General features: G+C 31.4%; 1 protein-coding gene across 12 annotated transcripts in view; it reads right to left on the bottom strand.

The window, feature by feature from the left end:
* Iml1 (GATOR complex protein Iml1) overlaps positions 1-25607 on the bottom strand; it is a 159211-nt gene that overhangs the window by 41163 nt on the left and 92441 nt on the right. For all 12 annotated transcript variants that reach the window (XM_076506373.1, XM_076506369.1, XM_076506371.1 and 9 more), the window contains 6 exons: positions 20914-21004; positions 20035-20157; positions 19012-19097; positions 15809-15983; positions 6183-6383; positions 577-792 (listed from right to left, as the gene is read on the bottom strand). In XM_076506373.1, coding sequence (XP_076362488.1) covers positions 577-792; positions 6183-6383; positions 15809-15983; positions 19012-19097; positions 20035-20157; positions 20914-21004 — 892 coding nt within the window. The remainder of the gene's footprint in view (positions 1-576; positions 793-6182; positions 6384-15808; positions 15984-19011; positions 19098-20034; positions 20158-20913; positions 21005-25607) is intronic.

The following is a 25607-nucleotide window of genomic DNA, read 5'->3' as shown; positions in this document are numbered from 1 at the left end:
TTAGAAAAATGTGTACATAACCAAAAGCCTAAGTAACATAGCAGTCTACTTATATGGAATAGAATAATTTATGTTTTACAATGCAACTCAAATGGTATAAATAAATTCTATTCATTAAACTGAAAAGATGTTAAATCAGGTATGCTGAATAAAACAAATGTGTTTAATAAAATCATGAATCCATATAACAAATATCACAGTGTTTAAGAGTAAACAAAAATTAAATTGCACGAATAAAAACATTTCCTTATTTGCAAACGTACTGACAGTAAAGTATGAGTAAATAAACGTATTAGAGTGTGTGAAAAAAAACAAAAAACATACTAGTGTGGTGGACAAAAGGACAAGTATGACTTTCAGGTACTTTCTATGCTTAAAATTAAAAAAACTAAGTATACAAATCTGAAATATTTTTAAACCATCTCCAATGCATATAAATACTGAGTCCACTGTCATTTTATTACCACCACTCATAAAGGATGATCATTTCTGAATGATAGCTAATGCTGTTTAGTGGACTTTGAATGAAACAAGAAAAACTGTATCTTATGTCACTGAATTTCACATTTTACTTACTTTGTTGTCAGCTTCTGAAGCAGGTGATACTTTTCCACGTTCCATAGTCTTTGAACAATTTCGTGGCCGATCATGTATGCGGTTGCTGCCCACCCGTTCTCTGAAAGAGGAGCCACTGTTATTTGATGTTCCTCCACTAATAGAATTCTGGGAAACTTGAGTATTTAATGAGATTGAGTGTCCTAAACTGAGACGTCGGTTATGTCCCTGTAGCCTCTGTGGGAAAAAAAATCAGTATTACCAATACTAACTATTTTAAAAGGAAAAAATTTCCTTTAAAAATTTGGTATAGTGAAAGAGCTTTTTTCCTTTACCTCTCATTATTTAAAAACACTGTCCAAATAAATTCTATTGAAAACTTTTTTAAATCTAGTTATTCATAAAGGAGTTAAAAAAAAAGATTTCCTAAAACACGAACTTAGTATTTTTGTAAGAAAGTGTTGTTACAGAATATAATTCATTCTTCAGTTCCTTCTTGTGGTACACATTATGTTAAAAAATGTTATGCCATCTGTAATGCTGTAACTATGAATTATATTTTGCTGTATTTTGTTTCAGAATATAATTCATTCTTCAGTTCCTTCTTGTGGTACATTATGTTAAAAAATGTTATGCCATCTGTAATGCTGTAACTATGAATTATATGCAATTGCCTATTTGATATATTTTATAAAATAATAACACACAGATCTACTCCATCTTACAAGTTTACTTTTTTTAAAAGTCACATCTCTTAATGATGAATAACTAGTGTATTACTCTTAAGTTCACATGGTATACCTGTCTGAATAATCTAGAGTACTTCAAAGTTGCATTACATAAATGAGACAAAAACATAAAAGTATCTTAAAATATTGTGATTTATATATATATATATTTATATATCAATGTAAAAAAAATGTACACATTTTTAATTATTAATATTATAAGCCAACTAGTCTTTGTAAAAAACTGATTTAAAATTAAAATTGAGTATTAAGTTGTCAAGATTGTTTCACAAAAGAATGTTTTAAGTATGTGTTGCACTCTTAGCAAGGTAAATAACATTTTACTTTTTTAAATACAATTTCATATGACCCATAACATCAATCCTTTCTTGATAGTGGGCCTCCTTCCATGAACAATATATGAAACCAGCACTTATTAAAGAGAAGGCACACATCAATTGGATAGTGTGGTGTCAAATTTGAACCAGAATTATGAGTAGCCTCCCATGGATGTTGGGGCCACTCCTTATGTGATATGGGAAAAATATCCAGGGATCCAAGCAGGAAGGCCCCCAACTTTGGCCTCTTCTCCAGGAGTGAAGAAACACACCAGAGGAAAAGCCTCCATTTGCCATCCCAGTGACTGGAAACTGTGAGTGGTAGGGACTTCCAAGCTCCACTTGTAGAGTCTGGGGGTTAATATTCATTGGGGAGGAGTCTTAAGAACAGTGCTCTAGAAACTCTTCCAAAAGGTACTAATGGGAACATTGTTAGGCTTTAGACAAAAGTTGGACAGTCATAAGTCTAAGACAAATCTGAGAAAACTTTGATCTGTTTAAATTGATCATAGGATCCAGTCAAGAACCTCACAGGTCTGAAAGGGGCTACATCTACTAAGTACTTAAATATACCTGCCTGGCAGTGTTAAGCCAGAGAATGCTGATGACAAGGCAAAGCTATCCCATCACATAACTGAGCAGCAAATGTACCATAAAAAACAACATCAGGAGAAGTAGGAAGAACCAGATAGTCACTTGTTGTCCTTTCTGCCAGCAAAGAAGGAGCACTGCACAAACCCAAGCAACCAACTGATAAGAAAATGGGTTGGAGATAGCCAATTAAAATTATCCTCTGTCGAGACTAATTTAGCAAAAGAAAGAACTGAAAAAACAAGTCTAAATTCTCTGCTACTGGTCCCGGGTCATTTGCAAAAGTTGCCTTAGATTTGTTTCATACTTTTTGCTATGTGGTGGTTTATTAAACTTACTAAGACCTCTACAATTAATGTTAAGGGAGAAAAAAATAACTACACAATGTGCAATTTATGCTGTGTGCATCAAAAGTATAAAAACCTGAATTTTAGCACTATAAGCCTAGAAACTTACTGGTGAGAAATGAAATTTGAAACTATAAAAAGAAAGAAAGTAATTTTATTCTTAATATGAAAATCACCTTCCCTTGAGTCAGTAAGGGCTTCATAAATTCAAAGGCCACTCTCATAAAAATACTTTACTCAAAAATCATATTTTTTTAGTATGAAAGATTTGTAAGTTTTATTAACTTCTTACATTAAAATTATACTATTTACTGTTTCATGGTGGGCATACAGTTATTCGAAATGATCAAAGAGAACAAAGCAACCAGTCAAAACTTATCATTTATTAAAATACATAACATTTCATGATATAAAAATACCCCAATTTATAATGCATTCCTTTAATAGTTGATATTTTAAAGTTGGAAAGTTAGTTTCAGTTGCAAGTAACAACATTATAAAGACAACTACTTGACATCACTTTTTTAAGGTAGAGTAAAATCACATATTTAGGTGCATATTTAGAATTTATTAAAAACAATGTTACATACAGCCCATGGAATCACTTCTTTGGTCACACTCAGTGTGATAGTTGTAATTACACACTCTTGTCAGACATTGTAATTTTTGTTGCAAAACGTTTCACACAGATATAAAGGAGTCAGTCTTAGAACAAATATACTCTTCAAAAAAAGAAACACAAAAGGCAAAATTTGAGACATATCGTTAACAAGCTTATTACGGGTAATTCTGTATGGCATGTGTGAAACTTTGCACATTCACTGCTGAACATCCAAAATCTGCAAAGGCGATGTCCACGCTCACTAGCTGAAGTTTAACGTCACTCAACGTCAATAACGAGTATGGCCATCGTGAGCATCAATAACTGCTTGGCATCTCCTGCCCATGGAAGCGATGAGATGACGAATCACATCCTGTGGAAGGCTGTCCACTCAGCCTGCAAAGCTGCTGCAAGCTTAGGTAGAGTCTGCGGTTGAGGTTGTCGCTGTCGCAGACGTCGGTCCAACTCGTCCCAAAGATGTTCAATGGGGTTTAAATCTGGTGATCTGGAGGGCCAGGGAAGAACGTTGATGTTGTGGTGTCTCAAGAAGACAGTGGTGAGTCGGACTGTGTGAGGACGGGCGTTGTCATGTTGAAAAACGTCGTTGACATTCACCATGATGAGTTGCACATGGGGCCTAAGAATCTCGTCGACGGTTGCGTACGGTCTGATCGGAAATCCTACGCAGCCCTGGTATGGTTGAGGTCCTATCCCGAAGGTGACGTAACCGAATGTTGCGATCTTGTGTGGGTGTGGTCACACGAGGTCTGCCAGATCGTGGACGGTCACGAGTTGATCCATGTTGTTCGTGACGATTCCATAGACTTGTGATGGTGATGGGTGGACATTAACAGCTCTGGCAACATCTGATCAAGATTCGCCTGCTTCCAAGCGACCAATGGCGTTGTTGCGTTGTGCTTCAGTCAGTCTTGGCGTAACTGTATTGCGTGTCGGTGGCTTAACACTGAGCTATGGAAACCGAGAACCCGTCACTATCATAGGGATTTTGCACATGTTGCACTTGCAGGACATGCAGATCTCTCAAACAAATTTATTGGACACGAATGCGTTTTGGCGAAAAATCCGATGTTTTCCTCCATTTTCAAAGTGCACAACTTTTATTGTCATTTTGGTCTGACAATCAGTGCCTTAACACGTGTAACATCACATACTTTGAGCTTGTAAACAAAAATATCCGTTTTGCGTTTCTTTTTTTGAAGAGTATATATGACATACTTTCCACAAACTTTTCACTGAATACAAATGTCATTTCCTAAGACCATGTTTAATCACACCAAGTTTATGGAAGTGCAGCCAGATGATTTAACATGCATGTTAAAAATAGAAATAGTGTTTTACATGGACTTAAATATGTAACTTGATACCAGAAATACTTCTGAACAGCATAGGAACTTCCTCTCACATAATTGTTGTCAATACATATGAATTCTGATAACAACTTGGTTTCACTGTACACTTTAAAAGGTTTACATTTTCCAGTATAATAAACACTTGCAGCAGCCACAAAGATTAACAAAAGGTTATTTTTATAACTTCAAGTTTTTTACCTTTTTTTAAAGTAAAAATGTTCAGCAACTTCATTTATTCTGAAACTATACAATTTAAACCTAACTAGTGGTCTATAAAAACTGTTAATATAAATTTGTCCCAACTGCCTTTGCACTTTTGTTATTCTCTGGAAATAATACCTGCTCTGCCCATGGAGGTATTGCTGTAATGCTACACATTATGCAAAGTAGGACAGATCATGTCTAGAGGTTATGGCCTATCACATTTTGAATGAAAATGACAAGCATGTAGGCATAACTAATCATTAGGTGTAAATCCAAAACTTCCAGTGAAAAACAAACAAACAAACAACAACAACATTAAATTTAAACAGCCTACATGGAATCTTGAATGAGTTGGTTGATGAGGGGACATCTTGATGGAAGAACGTTAGTTAATCAGTTTAAAAGTCTAGTGGTATGCAACTAGTTCAGAGTTCTAACACAAGTACACACACAGTATTTTTGTCTTTGAAATAAATAAACATGTATTCATTTGGTAAAACAAATTGTGTCATCTGTTTATTTGTTTGCATAGTTAGTTTTATTAAATTCAGACTTACTTTGTAACTTATCCTGTCAAACCTTTCATTATAAATCAAATGCACCTAATACATTCTAAGAAAATCAGTTTAACCTGAGAATATATCACATTCCACTGCAAATAGCCTATTTCTTGTCATATTTGTTCAAGTACATCTAGGCCTTGTTCAAAGCTGCAATAACATCTTATTTCTCATATGCAAGGTGTTTTTCAAAACCTTTTTATGCAATAAACATTTCTGTCACAAATATGACAGATGAGTCAAATGTTCTTGCATAATCTTACTTCTGTACAGTGGTAAAAATTTTGTTAATCATCTTGTGCACAACTTTATTAGCAATATTATTTACTTTATTCAGATATATAAAATCTTAGAATCTCTATTTCATAGGATTTGGTTTGTTTTAAATTTTGCACAAATTTACATGAGGGCTATTTACGCTAGCTGTCCCTAACTTAGCAGTTTAAGACAAGAAGGCAGGCAACTAGTCATCACCACTCACTGCCAACTCTTGGGCTACTCTTTTACCAATGAATAATGGGTTTGACTGTATCATTATAATGCCCCCATGGATGAAAGAATGAGCATGTTTGGTGTGACGGGAATTCGAACCTGCAACTCTCAGATTGTGATTCAAGTGCCTTAACCACCTGGTTAAGGACCTATTTCAGAAGGTTAAAATATAATGCTTTGCTCTGGTACTTCATGCATTCAACTACACAATGTAGAAATGCCATTTTCTGAATAAAGCAACATTCAATATATTACAATTTCAATTAGCTATAGTTTTAAATGTATATCTGTGCAATTATAAAATACACAGTAATTTTTTACTTCAGATTAATTATGTGAAACAATTACAAAGTAATCACTGAAATAACTATTTTTAGGATTTGTATCTTCACTAACCTTTGACTTTCGAGAATGAACTGGTCGACGAATTCGATTAAGTACTTCTAAAAATTTTAGAAAACCTTCTTGCTGTTGGAGAACCTCTTCCTTATTAATGCCACTGTATGAATCACATGAAGAACTGTCATCAGTAATGTTCTTGGTGGTGCAGTTAATATTTGGCAGTAAGAACAATCTCAATCTCCAATGCTTCAAACCCTGTGGCAATGGAATACTATTACAGGTGCTTACCAGATGTTTAAATGATGTAAATCCTATTAGCAACCATAACACAGAAGTTCACATAAAATAATTAATGTTTATTATTAATAAACAATGTGCAAAAATAGGTCAAATGAAACTGAGAATAAGAGAAACAAAAACCTCATTTTTTTTCTTTTTTATACAGGCATGCCAATGACATTTATGAAAAAAAGAGGAAAAGGTATATAGCCTGGCGCCAGAGGCGCCACATCGGCGCCTGACTAGGGGGGTCCGGGGGCATGAATAACTTTCATTTACAGTTTTTTAGCAGATTGATTTATTCTTTTAATTTGCATTCATTTTTTAGAAGATATATCAAAATATCTAAAATTAACAAATAAAATAAAAAGTAAATAAATGAAATTTAAGATTGTTTATTTGCTATTTATTCAGTTTAATTTTTTTCTAAATCAAAATATATTAGTAATATGAGTTAATAAAGCCAAAATAACTCAGTAAATATTTCAAATACAAATCATTTCATTATTATCCTTTTTGTCATCAATAACATCATCATCACCAACTACTGGTATGCTGCCAATTAAATGTTTTACAGTCATTGCCAATAACTACTTCTCTACTGCATATATTCCATACAATTTTCAAATCACATAAAATTACTCTTTTGACTAATCATGACTACCTACAGTTCAAATTGTTCATCTATGCAATCTTGTCATTATACTACTGGTACCTTAATGTCAGTGAATTTTCCATTCTTTCACAAATTGACAATACAAACTAAAACAGCATATGAAGGAAAGCTATGACATTGCTTAAAATTCAACTACTGATATGGTTCAATATTAAACTACTGATATCAGTGATATGCCTCAGAAATTAAATTTTGTACAGTCACTGACATCAACAACTACTGCTCTGCTGCATGTATTCCATTAAAATTTCAAATTACTTAAAATTACTCTACATGACTACCTACAGTAAAACTTGCTCATCTATACAATCTTGTCAGTAAATTACTGGTACCTCAATATCAGTATATTTTTCATTCTTTCACAATACAAACTGAAACAGCAAATCAAGGAAAGCTTTGACATTGTTTCAAAATAAAATTAATGATATGCTTTAAAATAAACCACTGGCACTGTATGCTGCAGATAATAATAAAATGTTTTTCAGTCACTGATATCAACTTCTGCTCTGCTGCATAAATTACAGTCAAATTTCAAATCACTTAATTTCCTTTAATCAATCTTGGCTACTTTCCTCTTTTTCGAGACAAGGGTTTCCAGTGCTCTCTTCTGAGCTTTTTTTCTCTCCTTCTCTGAATGGGCAGCTCTCTGTGCCTCTGCGGCTTTCTGGACTTTTTCTTTAGCCAAGGTGGCTGGGCCAGATTTCACAGAACCATAGGCCTCAAGCCTTTCTGCCCTTTTCTTCTGATCCTCCCTCAGCTTTGAGGTATACTTTGAAGCTGCTGATCTAATGTCCTTACACATTCTCTTGTCTACAGGATCAAAATGAACATCTTTCCTTTTAAACATTTCAATCGCTGTTGTTTCTTTGGAGCGTAGAGAATATTTTATCGTCTGGTATGCACACGATACCAGACCACGAGACCTGCAACGAGACGAAATGAGACTGCCTCCAAGATGGCGATCAGATTTTTTTTTTTCTGCAATAAACATTGAAAAAATACAATTTCTCCTCAAAAACCACCTACCCGGCCCCCAAATCGCTCATATTTTCTCCTCAAATTTACACGAATCTCGTGGGTGATCGTTGGCCGTTTGAAAACCGCGGAAATCCGCGTTTCAGCGGAAAAATGGCACGCATGTTTATAAGTGCATACATGTCTGCTGTTACAGGAATTATAAAAATAATTTTACTGGACAATGCTAGATTTCTTTCAATTAGTGCAGTAGCCTTAACATTATGAAAATGGTAAAAATTTATTGCAGCCAAATAGATGCTACATTCTTGAAATAGATACCCTCTAATAACAGCATAAAGATTTTGCATTTAGAAAATAAATACACACACATAAAGATACCTATGAATTTTATACAAGAGGTATCATGTTGTCCCTGGTTTAGAGTTAAAACAGCACACAGATAGATTACCTCACCTCATAAATATAGATCTGAAGATTCGACTAGAAAGAATATTAATGCTAGAACAAGTAAAGAAGGGAAGAAATAAACAGTTTTCAAAAACAATTAAGCACTGTTTCTTTCATATTTTGTATATTTTTGCATTACATGTCTTACAGATTGAGAATAAAAAATTAAAATTAAATAAAACTAAGTAAACAAGGAGTTAAAATGTGCAATGTGCACAATAAGCAGCAGAAACAATATAACACAATTAAAATACTTCACATCTACCCAATGGGTTTTGCTTCTCTCAGATCACAGACAGGCTGCATTCTTTGAAAGTTGGAACAAACCTGTATCTGGGACAGTCTAAACTACATTCTCTCTGCAGCTGACCAGTCAGATAAAGGGTCGCCACAAAGCAAGTTTTACTACTTTTATATGACAACAGCAAGATAAACCTATAAACAAAACATCAAACACGACACAATGCAACCATACCATGAAAGAGCAAACAAGTTGATTGATTTAAAATGCATTTAGTTAAAACTAAGATAAATTTACAAAATCTGTAAATAAGAGATACGTAACATGAGAGAGTAAGATATATAGCATTTGCATATAAAAAACACCTACAATTAAACTATTCATTGCAATCATTCTTTGTTTTATTTATGAAGAACAAAAAAACAACAACTTTTCTCTTGGTGTTAAGGATGAAGAAAGGCTTGATGACTGGATTATGAGAGTGATACATGTGTTAAAACAGTTACAATATTTTCAGCAACTAACTACATTTAATACATATTCAAATATAATAACATTTCTTTTTGTGATACACCTTCAGAGGACAAGTTGTAATTGAAAATTGTATACATATAACTTTATGGACAAAACTTGCAAAATTAATTAATCAGCAGTTGCTGTGTTTTGAGTAAAACTTCAAAAATTATTGTTAAAGTGAATTATCAAACTATCTGTTTGATTTATACAGGATGTTGAGTGAAAACTGTATAATGTAAAATCTGGGAAATGTTTTACTTGCTCTTAATTAACTAAATTTGGTCAATCTACGATTAATCCAATGTCGTAATATTTCACTCATTATTCATTAAGTATACAACAGAGTAGCTGGAAAACTGGCTCAGATCACAAAGTTCAAGATCAAAACATGTCACCAAATGCAAATGTAATTTATAAGATTAACACTTTCCTGATAGGTCATGGGCCAAAAGGCGCATCATTGCATTTATTGAACTAATATTTTAAGACCTTACGCAATAAGTTTGGAATCAAATAGAAGATTATAATTTAAAATATAATAATATATATGAATTAATTTTTAGTTTAAAAAATACTAAGTCTATAGTTTTGTACAAATTAGGAACTCAAATTACTAATATTAACAAGCTAGAATACACAATAAGAATCTTATATCTTTTTAATTTGCTGAGATATGGCTTATGTACTGAATCAAGTACAATGGCCCCAGTCTCCTCTTTCCATTTCTGAAAAAGGTCCCTCATATACACGTACTTCAATATATAGCATAATGACAGCTTAGAATGCCCCCCTAGTAATTTTTTTAGTCATTTTAATCTGTGAAAAGCCTACCTTGTTTTTTGAAACGAAATTTTCAAAAAGGTAAGTTGTGTCTTTGGTCTGCTCAAAGTTTCATATTTTTAAAAGTCTAAATACATCATAGTTACTAAGCTTAAATAACTATATTGATACTGCAGAATTTCATTTTAATTTATTATGGTTTTTTGGTTAATCAAATATATATATATATAAAACCTAAAAAAAAACAAAACTTTTGTTTGATATTCTCCAAATGTGAAACTTTAAAATGCTTAGCACCCTACGTCCAGCAGCAACTGAGTTCAAGGGTCGTAGCTAGAAGAGATAATTATTTGCTTTACTTCTTTGTTTATTAATCTATATTCTAAGAAAAGTTTAATAATTTATATCTAAATAGTAATAATCTATATACATATATAATATATCATAACTGAAATGTGACTGTATATTACAAAATACCAGTCCACTAAAAACCAGCCAAGACCAGGAAGACTAAAGGTCAGTTTTGTATCATAGGATACATAACGAGTGCACATGTACTGTGTCAATACAAGTTATGTAATGTTAGCCAGGCATGACTAGAAGATCAATATAATGTGTGTGTGTGTGTGTGTGTGTGTGTAAAACACAGTATTATGAGACTTAAGCTACTTAGTCTAAAAATTTGTATTTTTGTGTTATAATATGTAGTCATTTCTAGCACACAAAAAAACGAAAAACAATTTATATTTATTTCCTAATTTTTTTATGGTTATGAGGTTGGTCAAATGACAGACCCCATGTAGTTAGAATATAGAAAATAACATAAAATACAGTCTTGCTGAAAAAAACATTTGAAATGTATGTAAGAAGTTTTAGGGATTATGCAAATAATTTGATATTTTTGAGATGAAGAGAAGTTTTTAGTCATAATTTGAAATCACTTTGCACTCAGACAAATAAAAAAACACATTTGATATTTTCATAAACAAATGTTTAGTAAAATATTCCACTAAAAATCTGATTTTTTTGTGTACAAAATACTTGTAATCTTCACTAAAAGTCTACCGAAGTTTGTGAAGATAAACAGGCTGTAACAAAAGTTATAGTGCAAATACTTAATCTGTGCAAATGTGTAGATGAACTTGTGTTAATAAAATATTTTACTGTTACTAGGGGTAATGAATTCCTTATATGCAAATACTCAGTATAATAAAAAAAAAAAAGTTAAAATTTTGTTTTTAAATTCTATTCTTAAATGAACACAAACAATTTGTAATAGTCAAAAATTAATGTTATTAAATTATACATAACATCTTAAAAAAATAAAATTATACATAACTACAGACCATTAATAATTCATCCAAAAAATTGCTAATGAAATAAGTTTGCAGGTGGTTTGCAGTCTTAGGAACTTCACAAAATCCAATGTTACTTATACATTAAGTAGACATAGTATGAAATCAAATATTTTAAAGACTGAATTAAATTTTTATACTTTTTTCAAGCAATGCTATAAAAATTATTCTAGCTAATTTCATTTCATAATTGAGCCAACTGATGCAGTCCAAGTGTTTTCAATAAATGCTTTATTGTATATTTAAACAGACATGGAGATACTAGTTTAGATATCAAATAAACATAATTAGTGAGAATAAAAGTAAAAAGAATAGTTGAAAAATACAAATTACAGAATTTCATTAGTAACTGTTTAACACTTAGAAAGTTTATAAGAGGTTCATTGTGGTTTATCGGTATTAAAACCTTTTTGAATGATAACAACTGTTAATAAAAAATTTAAGGCAATTTTATATATTGAAGTCACTAAAATTGTGAAAAACATTTCTTTAAATTTGACAAAAAAGAAAAAAGTGATTAATTTTTGGACCATGGCTAAGACACATTTCAGACTTTTAAACAGTTCAAAGGTAAATATATATTTAATGGCTAGGGAATATGAGAAGAGAATGCAAAAAACAAACATGAAAATTATAAACCATGATGACAAATTCTAAGTAGTTCACATATACATACAAGTTAAGACATTTGTTTCCTAAATACTAATTGTTATTACTGTGTTCTCAAGGTTATGATATGAGAAGTTAAGAGTATGAATATGTAAATAATAGCATTAAATTTATTTATGTACAGTTATGTGAAAGAGTTAGGACACCCTATGAAAGCCTGTGTATTTATGTAACATTTTTGAATATTATAGATATTTAACCTCAATTTTAACAATACTGAAAAATTATAGGAATATAACTAAACAATTACAACTGAAAAAGACTTTCCAAGTTCTTCTGTAAATGTACTTCTATAAAAATGCATATTCTAACTAAGGACAAAGTAATGACACCCTACCCCCTAATAGCTAGTGTTACCCCCTTTGGCTGAAATAACTGCAGTGAGACGCTTCTTGTAGCCATCTACCAGTCTTTGACATCGGTCTGAAGAAAGTTTGCCACACTCCTCAATGCAGAATTCTTTCAGCTGTGAGATGTTTCTTGCATGCACAGCCCATTTCAAGTCACCCCACAGCATCTTAATGGGATTAAAGTCTGGGCTTTGACTCGGCCATTCCAGGACTCTCCATTTCTTAGTTTTCAGCCAGTCCTTGGTGGATTTACTGGTATGTTTTGGGTCATTGTCGTGTTGCAGGATCCAGTTCCACTTCAGCTTTAGTTTTCATACAGCTGGTCTCACATTATCCTCAAGCACCCTCTAATACACAGTAGAATTCATGGTGGATTCTATGATTGTGAGCTGTCCAGGTCCTGCTGCAGCAAAGCAGCCCCAAACCATGATACTTCCACATCCATGCTTCACAGTTGGTATGAGGTTTTTTTTCTGGAATGCTGTATTTGGTTTATGCCAAACATGTCCTTTGTTCTGGTGTCTAAATAATTCAATTTTGGACTCATCTGTCCAAACAACATTATTCCAGATGTCCTGGTCTTTGTCTACCTTCTCTCTGGCAAACTTCAGTCTGGTCTTGATGTTTCTCTTTTTCACATGGCTGTATGTTTTTGTTTTTTTTCTACAAGTTTGGATCAGTAACCAGGTAATTTATGTATTGTTAATTTGCTCTAGCAAGACCTAATTTTTGTTCTTATACAGTCTAAATATCTAATTCTACTTATCCAAAGTGTCTCGAGAATGTATACAGTGGAAGATGTTGAAATGATTTAAGTTCTATAATATTTCTATCAAGTTTTCTGATAAAGCTTAGGAAAAAAAAAAAAAAAGCCTTGTTTCTGGTTACCCAGATTAAAAATACTTTTCTTCATCTCAGAAATCTCAAATGTCATTTCTGTAATTTCCAAAGACTCTTAACTACATTTCAAATGTTTGTTTTCAGTAAACCTTTATATTTTATCTGTTATTTTCTCCACCCTAATTCCATGCAAGTTTGGTCAGTTTGACTGTTCTTATAAACACACAAAAAAGAGAAAAAAAAAGTAAATCTAAATAACCTTTTTTTTTCTTTCTGGAATGATTTTAAATTGTAACATAAAACTACATTTGTTTATCCTAAATAGCTTTAAACTCATAACACCATACATCTACTTAAACTTAAATTCTATTGCTCTATTGCCTTATGAACTGTGTCTAACTATTAACTGCATCATAATAAGTTGTAAATCATTTAGAACATGTAGTTCAAGTCACACTGCTGAATTACATTACCAAAGAGCTACTTTGAGTTGCTCGTATGTATGTCTTGTGAAACATTTTTTGGGATATTATTTTATTTATTTAATGCAATCTAACCTAAAGAGTGTCCTATTTTTATATTTTACTTCTGTAGTGACTATATACCTAAATAATGCTTTTAATGACAGTGTTTAGCATCTAGTACAACCTGATATATTGCAACTGCATGATATAAAACATGCATCTGGATTTAAAAAACCAACCCTCTTTCTTACCTTATTTTTGAGGATACAAAAATGCCTATCTATTTACACTATTTTTTATGTAATAGGAAACAAAGCACTTTTTGTTTTAGGTCTAACATTCATAGAAATTTTTTTTTTGATATTGTAGTGATTTTTCCATTATTGGTCATATCTAAATATTTTCTCTACCAATAAATTTCTTAGGTCCAAAATGACAGGTGGAAATCAAACAAGTTTTGGGGTGTAAGTCAATAAAAAGATTAAATGCAAATTAAATTCATTCTTTGTATGAAGACTATTCTAAACAATTTTAAAGATATTATAGATTCCTAACTGACAGGGACTAAAATTTTTCAAATCAATTAATACCTAACATTTAATACTAAATGTAACTTTAAAGTTACCAGTCACTATAGTAATTTTTTATCATTAAAATACAATAAGATTTGTTAATTTCTAGACTGGTTTTTAACAATTTTCAGAATAAAAAGTGGACATTGCATTGTGTTCTTTTTAAAACAAATTAAGCTCCTAACCTATCAATGGAACAAAATTAAACCTATCAGCTTAGCAAAAAATGAAGTGAAATGAAAGAAATGTGATAAAACAAGGAGGAAACTTTTAAGATAAAAACAGAGAAATCTATGGTCAAGAACTCAGAGGAGAGACTTTATGCATATATGCTTGAGTTTTACACAATACAAATTAAATAATTACTCTCAGTTCTCCTATTAAAATAACTGTTGTCCAAGTGCAGAATATATTTACTACAAAAAAACTTCAACCCAACCTTCTGGTCAATTCAAGACTATGACAAATAAAATAAGGTTATCTTGTTGATTTTTAATCTATGCTACAACCTCCTAAGTGGCTCATCCAACACACCTTTGAACAATTCTAAATGCAACTATAAAGAAAAGGAACTTTAACCTATTTCATAGACATTCATTACAGCTAGTTAAAACCAAAAAAGTTTTGGAAGATAACTTGGACACAAGAAAAAATACTCTTTAGAGGAATATCTAGAAGAATAATGCAACTTATCATTACTAACCTCAAAGATAATCAGATATTATTATTTTACTAATATAGTAATTAATAATTTAAGAGCCAGTCAACAGAGCAGTGAATGACATCATGAAAACATCTATTACCCTTGTCAATATCATCACCTGAATGACATCATGAAAACATCTATCACCCTTGTCAATATCATCACCTGACCAGTGATTCTGATAAAAACATTAAAGACGAAAATAGACACAAATTATTATCATTCTTCAATCTGTGAATGCCAACACATAAACATGTGTTTATAATTCACTCAAATTTTGTCCTTACCATTCTAATTCTCTCACAATTCTACCTTGCTCCTGTATTTTACTTCTTACAGAATGAAGTAATCAGAAAAAGTTTTACATTATCCAAAAAGGACAAACTTTAAGGCTTTGTTACTATAGAATTGGTTAGTCATACACAAGTTCATCTCTTGTACTCATTTCTTCTAATTCCTTAAGTGTCAAACTTATAATTAATTTTGAAATGGCTTTGAAATCCTACACAGTTTCCCAACCTTAGCCCTAAAAGTAGGTTTGGTTTTATAATAACAACTATGTAAAAGTCTGCTTAATTAAAACTAGAACTTTGTATGTAGTACATGTTATAAATTTTGGAACAGATTGGAAGATTGGAACAGAAAGAAGAATGGACAGAAGCAAAGATACATGTCCCACTATGCAACACTTTGTAGTGGAGGCATAACAAAGTTAAGTACAGTAAAATTAAAATATTTTTTTCTATTATTATAGTAATGTATATCACTTGATTTAGAACAGTGAATGCTATATCACCTTTTTTAACTTACCTCTTTCAGTTTGTACTCATCTTCTCCTTTCAAACATATGTAATGGTCTAAGTAGTTCCAGTTGTAAGTTTCCAATTTTTCACTAGCAAAGTCTACCCAAGAAACCCCATAAGTATCATTATCAGGTGCTTGGAATCGATAGCAGTAATGGTTTTTTCGAGTTGAACAAGGGTGTCTTTAAAATTGTAAAACAAAAACTTATTTTTTTAACACAATTTTTTTCTTATCTGACATTACAATATCCATAATAAACAAGAATTTAAAAGTAATAAAACACACAACTATTAGTCTATTTTACTGGTTTCTTTATTAGGATGACAACAGTATTGGAAATAATTATGAAGATAAATAAGTGAAGCACATAAGGGATTTGCAAACAAGTAGAAGTGGCAACTAGATGGTAAATATAGTGATGCTGTTAAATTTCATTAGAGAAACCACAATCAAAAAGCAAATAAGTTGTAAAATGCAAAAATATATTTGAATGTGAGACCTTCACTTTACAAAAAGTATTAAACCTTGTTTTCATGCTGCCCTAAATGTTATCATTGTACAATAACAAAATATTGTTTCAAGTGCCCTGTATTACTCCTCACAATTCAAAGTTATTTGGTCACCTTTAAATCTTCTTTGTCTTTTAGTAAGTTCATATCAGACATTTTTACAGCCATGGTTTCAAGTGTCCAACTGGCCTCTTTACCACCCAGATATCATTTCACAACTTCTACTATGTTTGGTATTGTGGTAATTGTGAGATATGAATCCTGTCTTAGTGAGTCATGTTTGAGAGAGTAAGATGTGAACAAATTAGAATCAGACTGTACTTTCCAGTAGTTATGGTGGCATTAATTTTGTATAGGTCATCGATATAGTTGGCCTAGGCAAAGCTTCAACTTTACCAATTCTTCACTCAGCTTTCTGTAAATGGTGTACATTGGCTATCGGTAAATAATTCAAATTTTGTTCCAGTTGTAGAGAGTAGATGTCTTCAGCTTCACACAGTTCCATGTAGTATTCCTTATTTAAAGAAATAATGACAAACACGTAAACTATCTTCTCATGACAAAAGATTAAAATATTTGGTTGAATGGAATGTAATGTGAGAACAACTGCAGTAAAGGAGAAACAAATAATTTCATGTACATAATTAAATACAGTTTATTTCAAATTTTATAACTATATTATATGTTTTGCAAGTTGAAGTGATGAAATTAATGTAAAACAAAACTAACTAAACTTGAATTTAAACTATGATAAAATAAAATAAGACATGGTTGACCTTTCACATTTCTTCTCTGGCTGCTAATAAAGAGTCAGAGAAAGTCTATAAAATTATGATACAGTGAAAAAGGTTTCAAATAGTAAGCCACATAAGTTGCTCATCCCTATACAGTTTATGATGAAGTAAAGACTACAACTAGTTTGCTGTAGAACCTCTTTATAACTTTGTGATGTAGTGAAAATTACAACTAGTTGGTTGTGAGAACTGCTTATCTCCATATGTGGAGATTACAACTAGTTAGCTGTGCAAGCTATTCATCTGTATGAACGAATATCCACAAACTAATAATTTCATCTTTCTTTTCAAGAACATATCCTATATTACTGGAAATGAATTTAATAACATGCAAGGCTTAATGTGAAGCATATTTCAATTTAATTTTTTTCTACAGAGAAATAATTTTTTCTATCTGTTCTCCAGAGATACTCTTTTCTTGTCATTTCTTTTGTTAGTTACCATGTTTAATAAAGTGTAAAGAAACAGAATTGATTATTATTTATTGGTCAAAGCAAATACCAATATCCCTATTTTTTAGGGCCTGGATTTTAGTTTAATACAAGTGAATTTTTTAAAAATCTGTTTCTTACTGCAAAACTCATCTAAAATCCATGTTAAGAAGGACTAACATTAAACAATTAAATTTATTGTAGGATCTAAGATGTGTTTAATTGTTAATGAATTGTAAACAGTTCTGATATAATCTTTGTGAATGTAGTAACAATCCTTCAGCAACAAAGTTCTTTAAAACTCATTTTACTATTTTTTTGCTTTAAGAAATTTCCTAGATTTTAAAATTTTCTTTTTATACCAGTACAGATTTTTTTTCAAATTGTCAGCAACATGAACACAAGCAATTACAACATTATGAAGTATTCTTCCTTTTCTTCACTTTGTTAGGTTACTGTTCCTGCCTATCACATTGTAAAAGGAAAGTTTGATAACCAACAGTTATTAAATTTAACTGTAATGATTTTTTCACTGAGAATTACACAGTTTTAAACATAAGTTCAAAAATGTTTAAAAGATGTATTATTCTGAGTTTACCTTTCTTCAATAAGTTAATAAAGTATGTAGTGTTCACATTATGTAGAATTATTAAATCACAAGTATAATAAATAATAGAATCTTGTTATGCTATTTTCCAGTTAGGGGCTTAAGTTTAAAATACTAATAGTATCCATGAGTATCATCATATCTCCACTGGATGAAGCCATTTTAACAACAGACAGGGATGTTATTACAGAATTTGATTACAGTGAAACTCACATTTGCAAATTTGATTGTGATATGAATTAAAAGTTCTCTTTCATCAAACTTAAAAATACTGTCCTTCCTTTTCTACCTCACCTTACACTGAATGTTCTTTTTTTTCACTCCAACCAATCAGTACTTGCCTCATCATAGAGATTACCTGACCAGCCAAGCAAAATACATCATACTGCAGTTAGTTTCATTTTTTGCAAATGTTTTCAATAAAGTGGTTGAAAGAGTATTCTATGTAACTTCCACCAAGGATTATTGTAGAACAAAATAACTTATAAAAATATAATATTCTTAATTTCACACTGGATAATTCTATTGAATGACCAACATAGTAACTAGCTATAAGCAGTCATCAGTGTACAGTATTTTTCTGTTTACTCAAAATGTAGGTTGCAATTTTGTCATTGATTATAGCTTTCATGGTAGTCTGATAACTTGAAAAGAATAAAGTTTATATTATCCCAAAAGACTGTACAACAGGGCTAGCAGTAGATGACTTAATTGTGACAATGGTTAAAGCAATATTTACTTTCTTTTGCAAAGTTGATAGAATTATGACTGTTGGTACTTGAGCACTATTGTATTCGGCTTAAATTAAGAAGTACCCAGAGAAGATACAACTGAAGCAAAAATGAGTAAATCACTAGTATGCTCTCACCTTGGCCTGTACTGAGTAACAGTGATGGTTGGACCATCTAGTGTCATCTTATGAAATATTCTCCCAATACTCATCAAGCATTCATCCTGGGAAGTAACAGTATGTTAATAGACAATATCAGTGATATCCAACTGAAACATACTACTTACAAGAAACAAAATCTGAGATCCTTTTATATTAAAAACTATAATTCCTTGTATTTATATTACCTTAAAATGTAAAAAAAATAAAAACATGAAAATTGCCTTGTAGAATATAGATTTAATCCTTTACAAACTCAAAACAAGATCATGAGATATACAAAATTTCCTTAAAATGATAGTTACTTTAAAATTAAAATTATGATAAGTATACAGTTTAGAAAGAAATATAGAGTATGTGGTTGGATGAACAGTCATTGCATGATATACTTAACAGCAATGAAAATTAGAAATTCGGATCCAAATGATATAAGTGTTATAAAACTGTCTATTACTAAAAAATAAAAACAATTTAGTTAGTTTTCAGTATTTCCAGAGAGATACACAAATGTTATCTGCACTTACAGTCCCTCATTTTGAACAGATAAAATTAAACAAAAGTCACCTATTAAGCAACAACACATACTGCTGATTTTTGGGCAACTTGAACTGAATAAAATAAAATAAAATAAAATGGTCCCAAAGTACACAGCATGATTCTGTGACAACATGACACGAACTTGAATACTAGTCAATAATACTTTGGGTTTGCAATTTAAGATACTAAACTCTTGGCCATGCTTGGCTTAACTATTTAGTTAATTTGTAAGTAGGCATCAGTGTGTACAAATTATAATGAGTATGCACTCACTGGTGACTCAACAGCAAGCTTGAGGAATTATAACACTATAAATATGGGTTTAATACTTGCACTGAGCACATTGCAGATAAACTGTTATGTTGGTTTACAGTTAAACACAAATATATAATATACACAACTGCATGTGTGTGTCATAACAAGGAAGTTATTTCACAAAATATATTTATTTAAACAAAAACTTACATGTTCAGTTTGGTCATTCTTTGCTCTAGCACAAACAAGTGATGAAGTAAACTGGGGACTTGAATTACTCTGTGAATAGTAGGATGAAGGATGGTTTGTTGGCATAACAATAACTTGGAAACCCTATATTTGTAAACAAAAAGCAGTAAACTTATATATTCAATAAAAACAAAATATCACACTGCACAGAATTACAATGAAAATGCTACATAATATTTCAGGAGAATTCCATTATAACTAACTTACATTTAATTCATTTCCTGATTTTTTTTTTTTACTTGTTCGTTTGAATTCTTGCAAGCATTTCAATAAACATAAGAAGGTTGTATTTATAACCAAGTTCTAAAGATAATGAGTTTCCAACTGTACAGTTTATTGTTTATCTATTCTTTGATAGATTGTTTAAGCAGAGTATTCATGATGAAACTTTATACAATGGACAGCAACTGCCTATTGTGGAGACACAAGTGTAGAGGAGGACGTTTCGAAAGTCTTCCGCCTTTCATCTTCAAGTCAGTGTGTGTGGAGGTGTTGTCGGTCTTTTATAGTGTCCTGATGGATTGTGGAGAGCGTGTTATGATTGGTTGGATTATCACTGTTTTTGATTGGAGGAGACATTTCTTGTAGATTCAACCAATGGCAGCCACAGATTACTCACCTCTAATCCAAAATCTCTGTTTGGTGAAGGTTTATGTGTTAATATAAAATGATTCTTTGACTTTTCTTGTGATATCACATCATGCTAATGATACAATTTAAATAATAATAATGATTTATTCAGACCAAATAAGATATGCTACAACAAATACAGCTTTAAGGGATTTATTAAATTTTTGATGACATGATATTTTTAAAATTTACATTTCTGTAACTGTGTACCTGTTGCAGTCTTTGGTTAATGAGTTCCCTATAAACTTGAGCTGCTGTTATTGGGCAATGATGCTTGGTATCCTCCTCTCCTCTGTAACATCTGTAAAGACAAAAACAGAAAAATTCTATAAAGTTCACTCCACTTTACGAAACCTGACTAATGATTTCAAGTCACTATTGATTCAGGTTGCCAGAGAGAGTTTGGTGAGATTTTTTGTAATATTTTCAACATTTTTACTCATACTTTTCCTTCCAAGCTGTACACTTTTGCCAGTATTCTTGAATTTAACAAACACCATGCTTGTCATGGACTTGAGTAATGGTTTCACACATTTTGAAGGAGATGGAAATGAAAATTCTTTAAACAAAGTTTTCTTTCTCAGATGACCTTTTTATTACAGATATTTCAAAATTTCTCATTGCATTTTGTTCTAATGTCCACAATACTGTATCTTTTTTCAAAGCTATGTTTGATCATAATATAATATTATTTATTGTCATCCTTATACACAGCAATAATTATTGTATGATTTGTACTTTTTAATTAAAAGTGAGTTTGGTGATCAATATGGTAGTTTAAGACGTTAAGGAAAACAAAAAAAAAATTACCATATAAGGTCAGAAAAAACAAAACAAAAACATTACTGAAATATTGTAGATATTTAAAATTATTGTAGGAAATTTTTCGATCTGTATCATAACTTGCATTAAAGACAAATTTTTCTTGTTAATTCATGTTTAAAACTTATTTGTTGTAAACACACATTTTTACATTGCTGGACTCAAACTTATAAGCACAGTACCACGTGACTAATATAGGAAGGAAGTCGACAATGTCTTCATAGGTATCTACAATACTGCTGTAAATTAAAATCTATCAATATTCCTATAAACTGAGTCACTAACAATCAATTTGTATCACTTTTTGAATAGAAAAGATAATGTCATCTTATTTCCTTGAAAATATACTGTTTACATATCAAAGTTTTCAGTTAACCATGTTCTTGCTTTAAAATGGAATTAAAAACTCAAGTCACATATTCTTCAGTTATTACCTGGAGTATGATAAGCAAACCCTATCAAAAGTTTTAAGAATATAAAAGCACAAGACCTGAAGATATATTCAAACTAAAAAGAGAAATTATTCATTTTATGGTAGTAGAAAGAACAAGAATCACCACAAAAGCTTAATACCAACTGGATATATGACCGAACTGGATAAACATTTTCTTTAACTTATGTATCTGAGATAATTACTTGTCTCTCTTTCTGCAGGATAAAACTATTACCTCTCACATCTGTTAAAGTTTTTGCATGTGCCACAAACCTGGAACAAAATTCCCACCATACATGTATTAAACCTTTAAGTACAAGCATAGCTCATTTTTGCAGTGATGATGCTTTAGAGATGCATCTAAAACTTATTTAATTAAACAACCTTATTATTGACGTATGTCAATAATATTAGGAATATAGTTCATAATTCAAGTTTTAAATTACTTAACTTTAATTACCTAATTTCAAAAGAAAATATTTAATAAAATTCACAATCTTCATTTCTGTTATCAAATGATGTATATTTTACCATCCACTTTGAGGTTGTATAATTTCAGTAGTACAGCATCTGTACTATCTATGTTATATAAACACATGTATAAATAATCACAATGTAAATTATACATTTTCAAAATGTTAATTATTCTGTTTGCTCAGATATCAATATTTCCCAACCCACAACTGAAACCTTGCCCATTTATCATTAACTTTCAAAGCATTTTTCAAAACTACATATTCTAATTTTGTGCATATGTTTAAAATTAATGGAGATAACTTCCTATTTCAAGCTTTGAACTGCCTTTTTGAATCTGGTAACAAAAGACATTAGTCCAGGAAAATCAAATGATTTGTAAGAGTCAGAAAAATTGATGCTCAAATCATAAACAATTTTTTAAACAAATCTAGTTAAATCATACTACTTTTTGGACATTGTATTTTGACAAATAATGTACTATTTATGCTCTAAAATGCACCCTTGAAGGTTTATTTTTATTGCAAAAATAAATTAAAAAAAAAAAAACATTTATTCAGCAATGCCATCCAAATGCACAATTTCACATGTCATATTGGCATACAAAAATCTGCTAATATGTTCCTGCTGTAATGTGCTTTTCATGGATAAATAAAATTATGTACATGGTACAAGTAAGGGAATAAAACCATAATATTAAACCACACATGAAAAGGTAAAATCAAAACAATGAACAAAACAAAACTGAAAAGTCCCAAAATGATGTACTTTAATGATTTAGCTTTAGTTAGTTCTTGAATAGAGAAAATAACAAAATAAAAAGTTTTACTGTGAGAAACTTTTGGTATTCATTTATGAAGTTCTATAGTTTATGTAATGAGTATGAAAATTTCAAGGTTGAAGATTATTTTTACTCTTAACACTAAAATCATCATGCACTCAAATTGACTCAATAAAAAATCCAAACTTCACATACTTCTTTACTGTAAATACATTACAAAACTTTGTTTTTTGTGTGTGCAACAGACTTTTAATCTTAAAAAAAAACTTGTCCAATTTCTTGATGTAATACTAACTAAATTCAGAGATCTAATATGTATACATTCATAATATTTCAAGATCATTTAAAATGACCAGCACATTGAGAAAGGGTTAACTTGAGCTATACCAGTGTATGTCACTTCACCAGAGGCAACACATTACAATAAAAATTTATTCTGGACAAGGCAAACTAAACACAGTGGAAGCACAACAAAAGGTGGCTGGTTCTGCAGAGGGATGAGGGTTTAGTAAGGAAAATGTAAACTTCAGAAAGTGTACTCATCTATCTGCAGGACAAAGAGCGAGAATTCCACATTGATAAGATGGTGGAGAGGCTGATGTAGATAAAGAAATTACAAAGATAAGAACCTCTCTAAAAAGAGAAAACCCATGGAGTGTGTCACTCACCAAGGAAGGGAGGACAGCTTTTATAGGGCATTATCTGGTTGGAAACTCACATTCTTCTCATACAGAGAATACTCTTTAGCTAATCAAAATGTTAAAGGAAAAGATGCTGTGGAAAGGACCTGTTATGTAGTGTTAAAAGTGTTGTATAAGTAGGTGGAATTGAAGAGTGCTCAACCAATCAGAATATCTCAAGCACTTGGCAGAACATGCACGGGAAGCTTTGCTAGGGCAATGAGCCAGGTCATAGAGTACTGGAGAAATACTCATCAAAAAGGCAGACATAGAAAGGGATCATCCCAGATCTGCATTCCAAGAACAAAAGAGCCATCTAGCTGGCATAGTAACCATGACTGGTTTGGTTCTTAGTACAGGGGGTGCTCTTTACTACACTTTTGGGTAGAAACCCCAGCATTACTTTCAATTATGGTCAAGAGATAAATCCACTCAGTCTCAAATCAGGGGGATTAAACTAATCTGAAGCTGTACTCTCCATACTTACCTTCCAAGCAGTTTGGGGCTGTGGAAGTATGGGTTCTCTCATTACTCTACTAGAAGCAAAAAATAGAGGTGGAAGAAATTTGCCTAGAGGGAAAACATTGGAGGAGTGTGTGGTTCAAACTGAAATTCTCTTCATCTGAATAAAGCCTTACTTATACTGATAGACTGTGAAATAACTTAAGGCAAAAAGGAACAAAAGGTACTAGCCTGATGAAGGGCAAGATCACACATAGTTCTATGAATCTATTTCCCCCTAAAGAACAGTCTAGGAAGAAAATACATATTTATACTGTTGAAACAGTTTTATAGAAAACCTAATATCAACAGTGGGCACAGAAAAGGGGCAGCTAGGATTACCATTTTCTGTTGAACTCCATCCAAGGTAGATTTTAGAAAAAAAAGGTATTCTCTGTGGGGCAATACCAGCCATACAGTAGGTTTCAATGGATATGGATCAAATAAGATAGTCACAAGACTAAAAAAAATATATAAAGAGTAATAACTCGCTTTCTGACAGCCTCTGCAAAGAGTGTACAAAACGACCGACAGCAGATTAAACCCAGTGGTAAATAAAACCATGATATGATGTAAGCAATGTGTGACACATAAGTCAGGGGTTATCCTCATTCCCGCATGCAAAATATCATATAAACAGCATGGACAGAAGGAAGCAAGATAAGTCAGGAGATTGTAAGTTTGATGGAGGAGAGATGAAATATAAGACAACTGTCATCATCCATAGAAGAATAAACTAGTCAAATGAGGTATATAATCGAACTGGTTAAAGTGGAAGGAAACAAGTTATTAGAAGAAGAGAAATTCCATAGCAAAAAAAAAAAAAAAGACTTTGTAAACGGCCTTGAAAGGTGGTAGTTTTGGTGTGATAACAAGGAACTATCCATAGAGGACAAAGGAAACAATGAGGGTCTGAATGATCATACAGGGAAGAAACTGAGGGAATGCTGACAAGAAAATTTTCCAAATATTTTTAGGAGCAGCTCAAATTCTGGGGAAGAAGGAGTCATCAGAAAAGAATATCAATCTTTCCCTGTGATAAAGTGTTTAAAGATGCTAGTTTTGAACCACGTATAGTAAAAATAGAAAAATTAGAATATTTATTATCAAAAACCTACTACGAATTATTTAAACTGAATTAAGGTCTTTAATGATATATTTGTTTTTATGTAAAATATTAAAATTATTTATAATGAATCTTACCAAATGAAAA

The sequence above is a fragment of the Tachypleus tridentatus genome, chromosome 6, assembly GCF_004210375.1.
Source record: "Tachypleus tridentatus isolate NWPU-2018 chromosome 6, ASM421037v1, whole genome shotgun sequence".
NCBI classification, from domain to species: domain Eukaryota; kingdom Metazoa; phylum Arthropoda; class Merostomata; order Xiphosura; family Limulidae; genus Tachypleus; species Tachypleus tridentatus.
The sequence above is the reverse complement of the archived record's forward strand: the minus strand, read 5'-3'. Positions and strand labels throughout refer to the sequence as shown.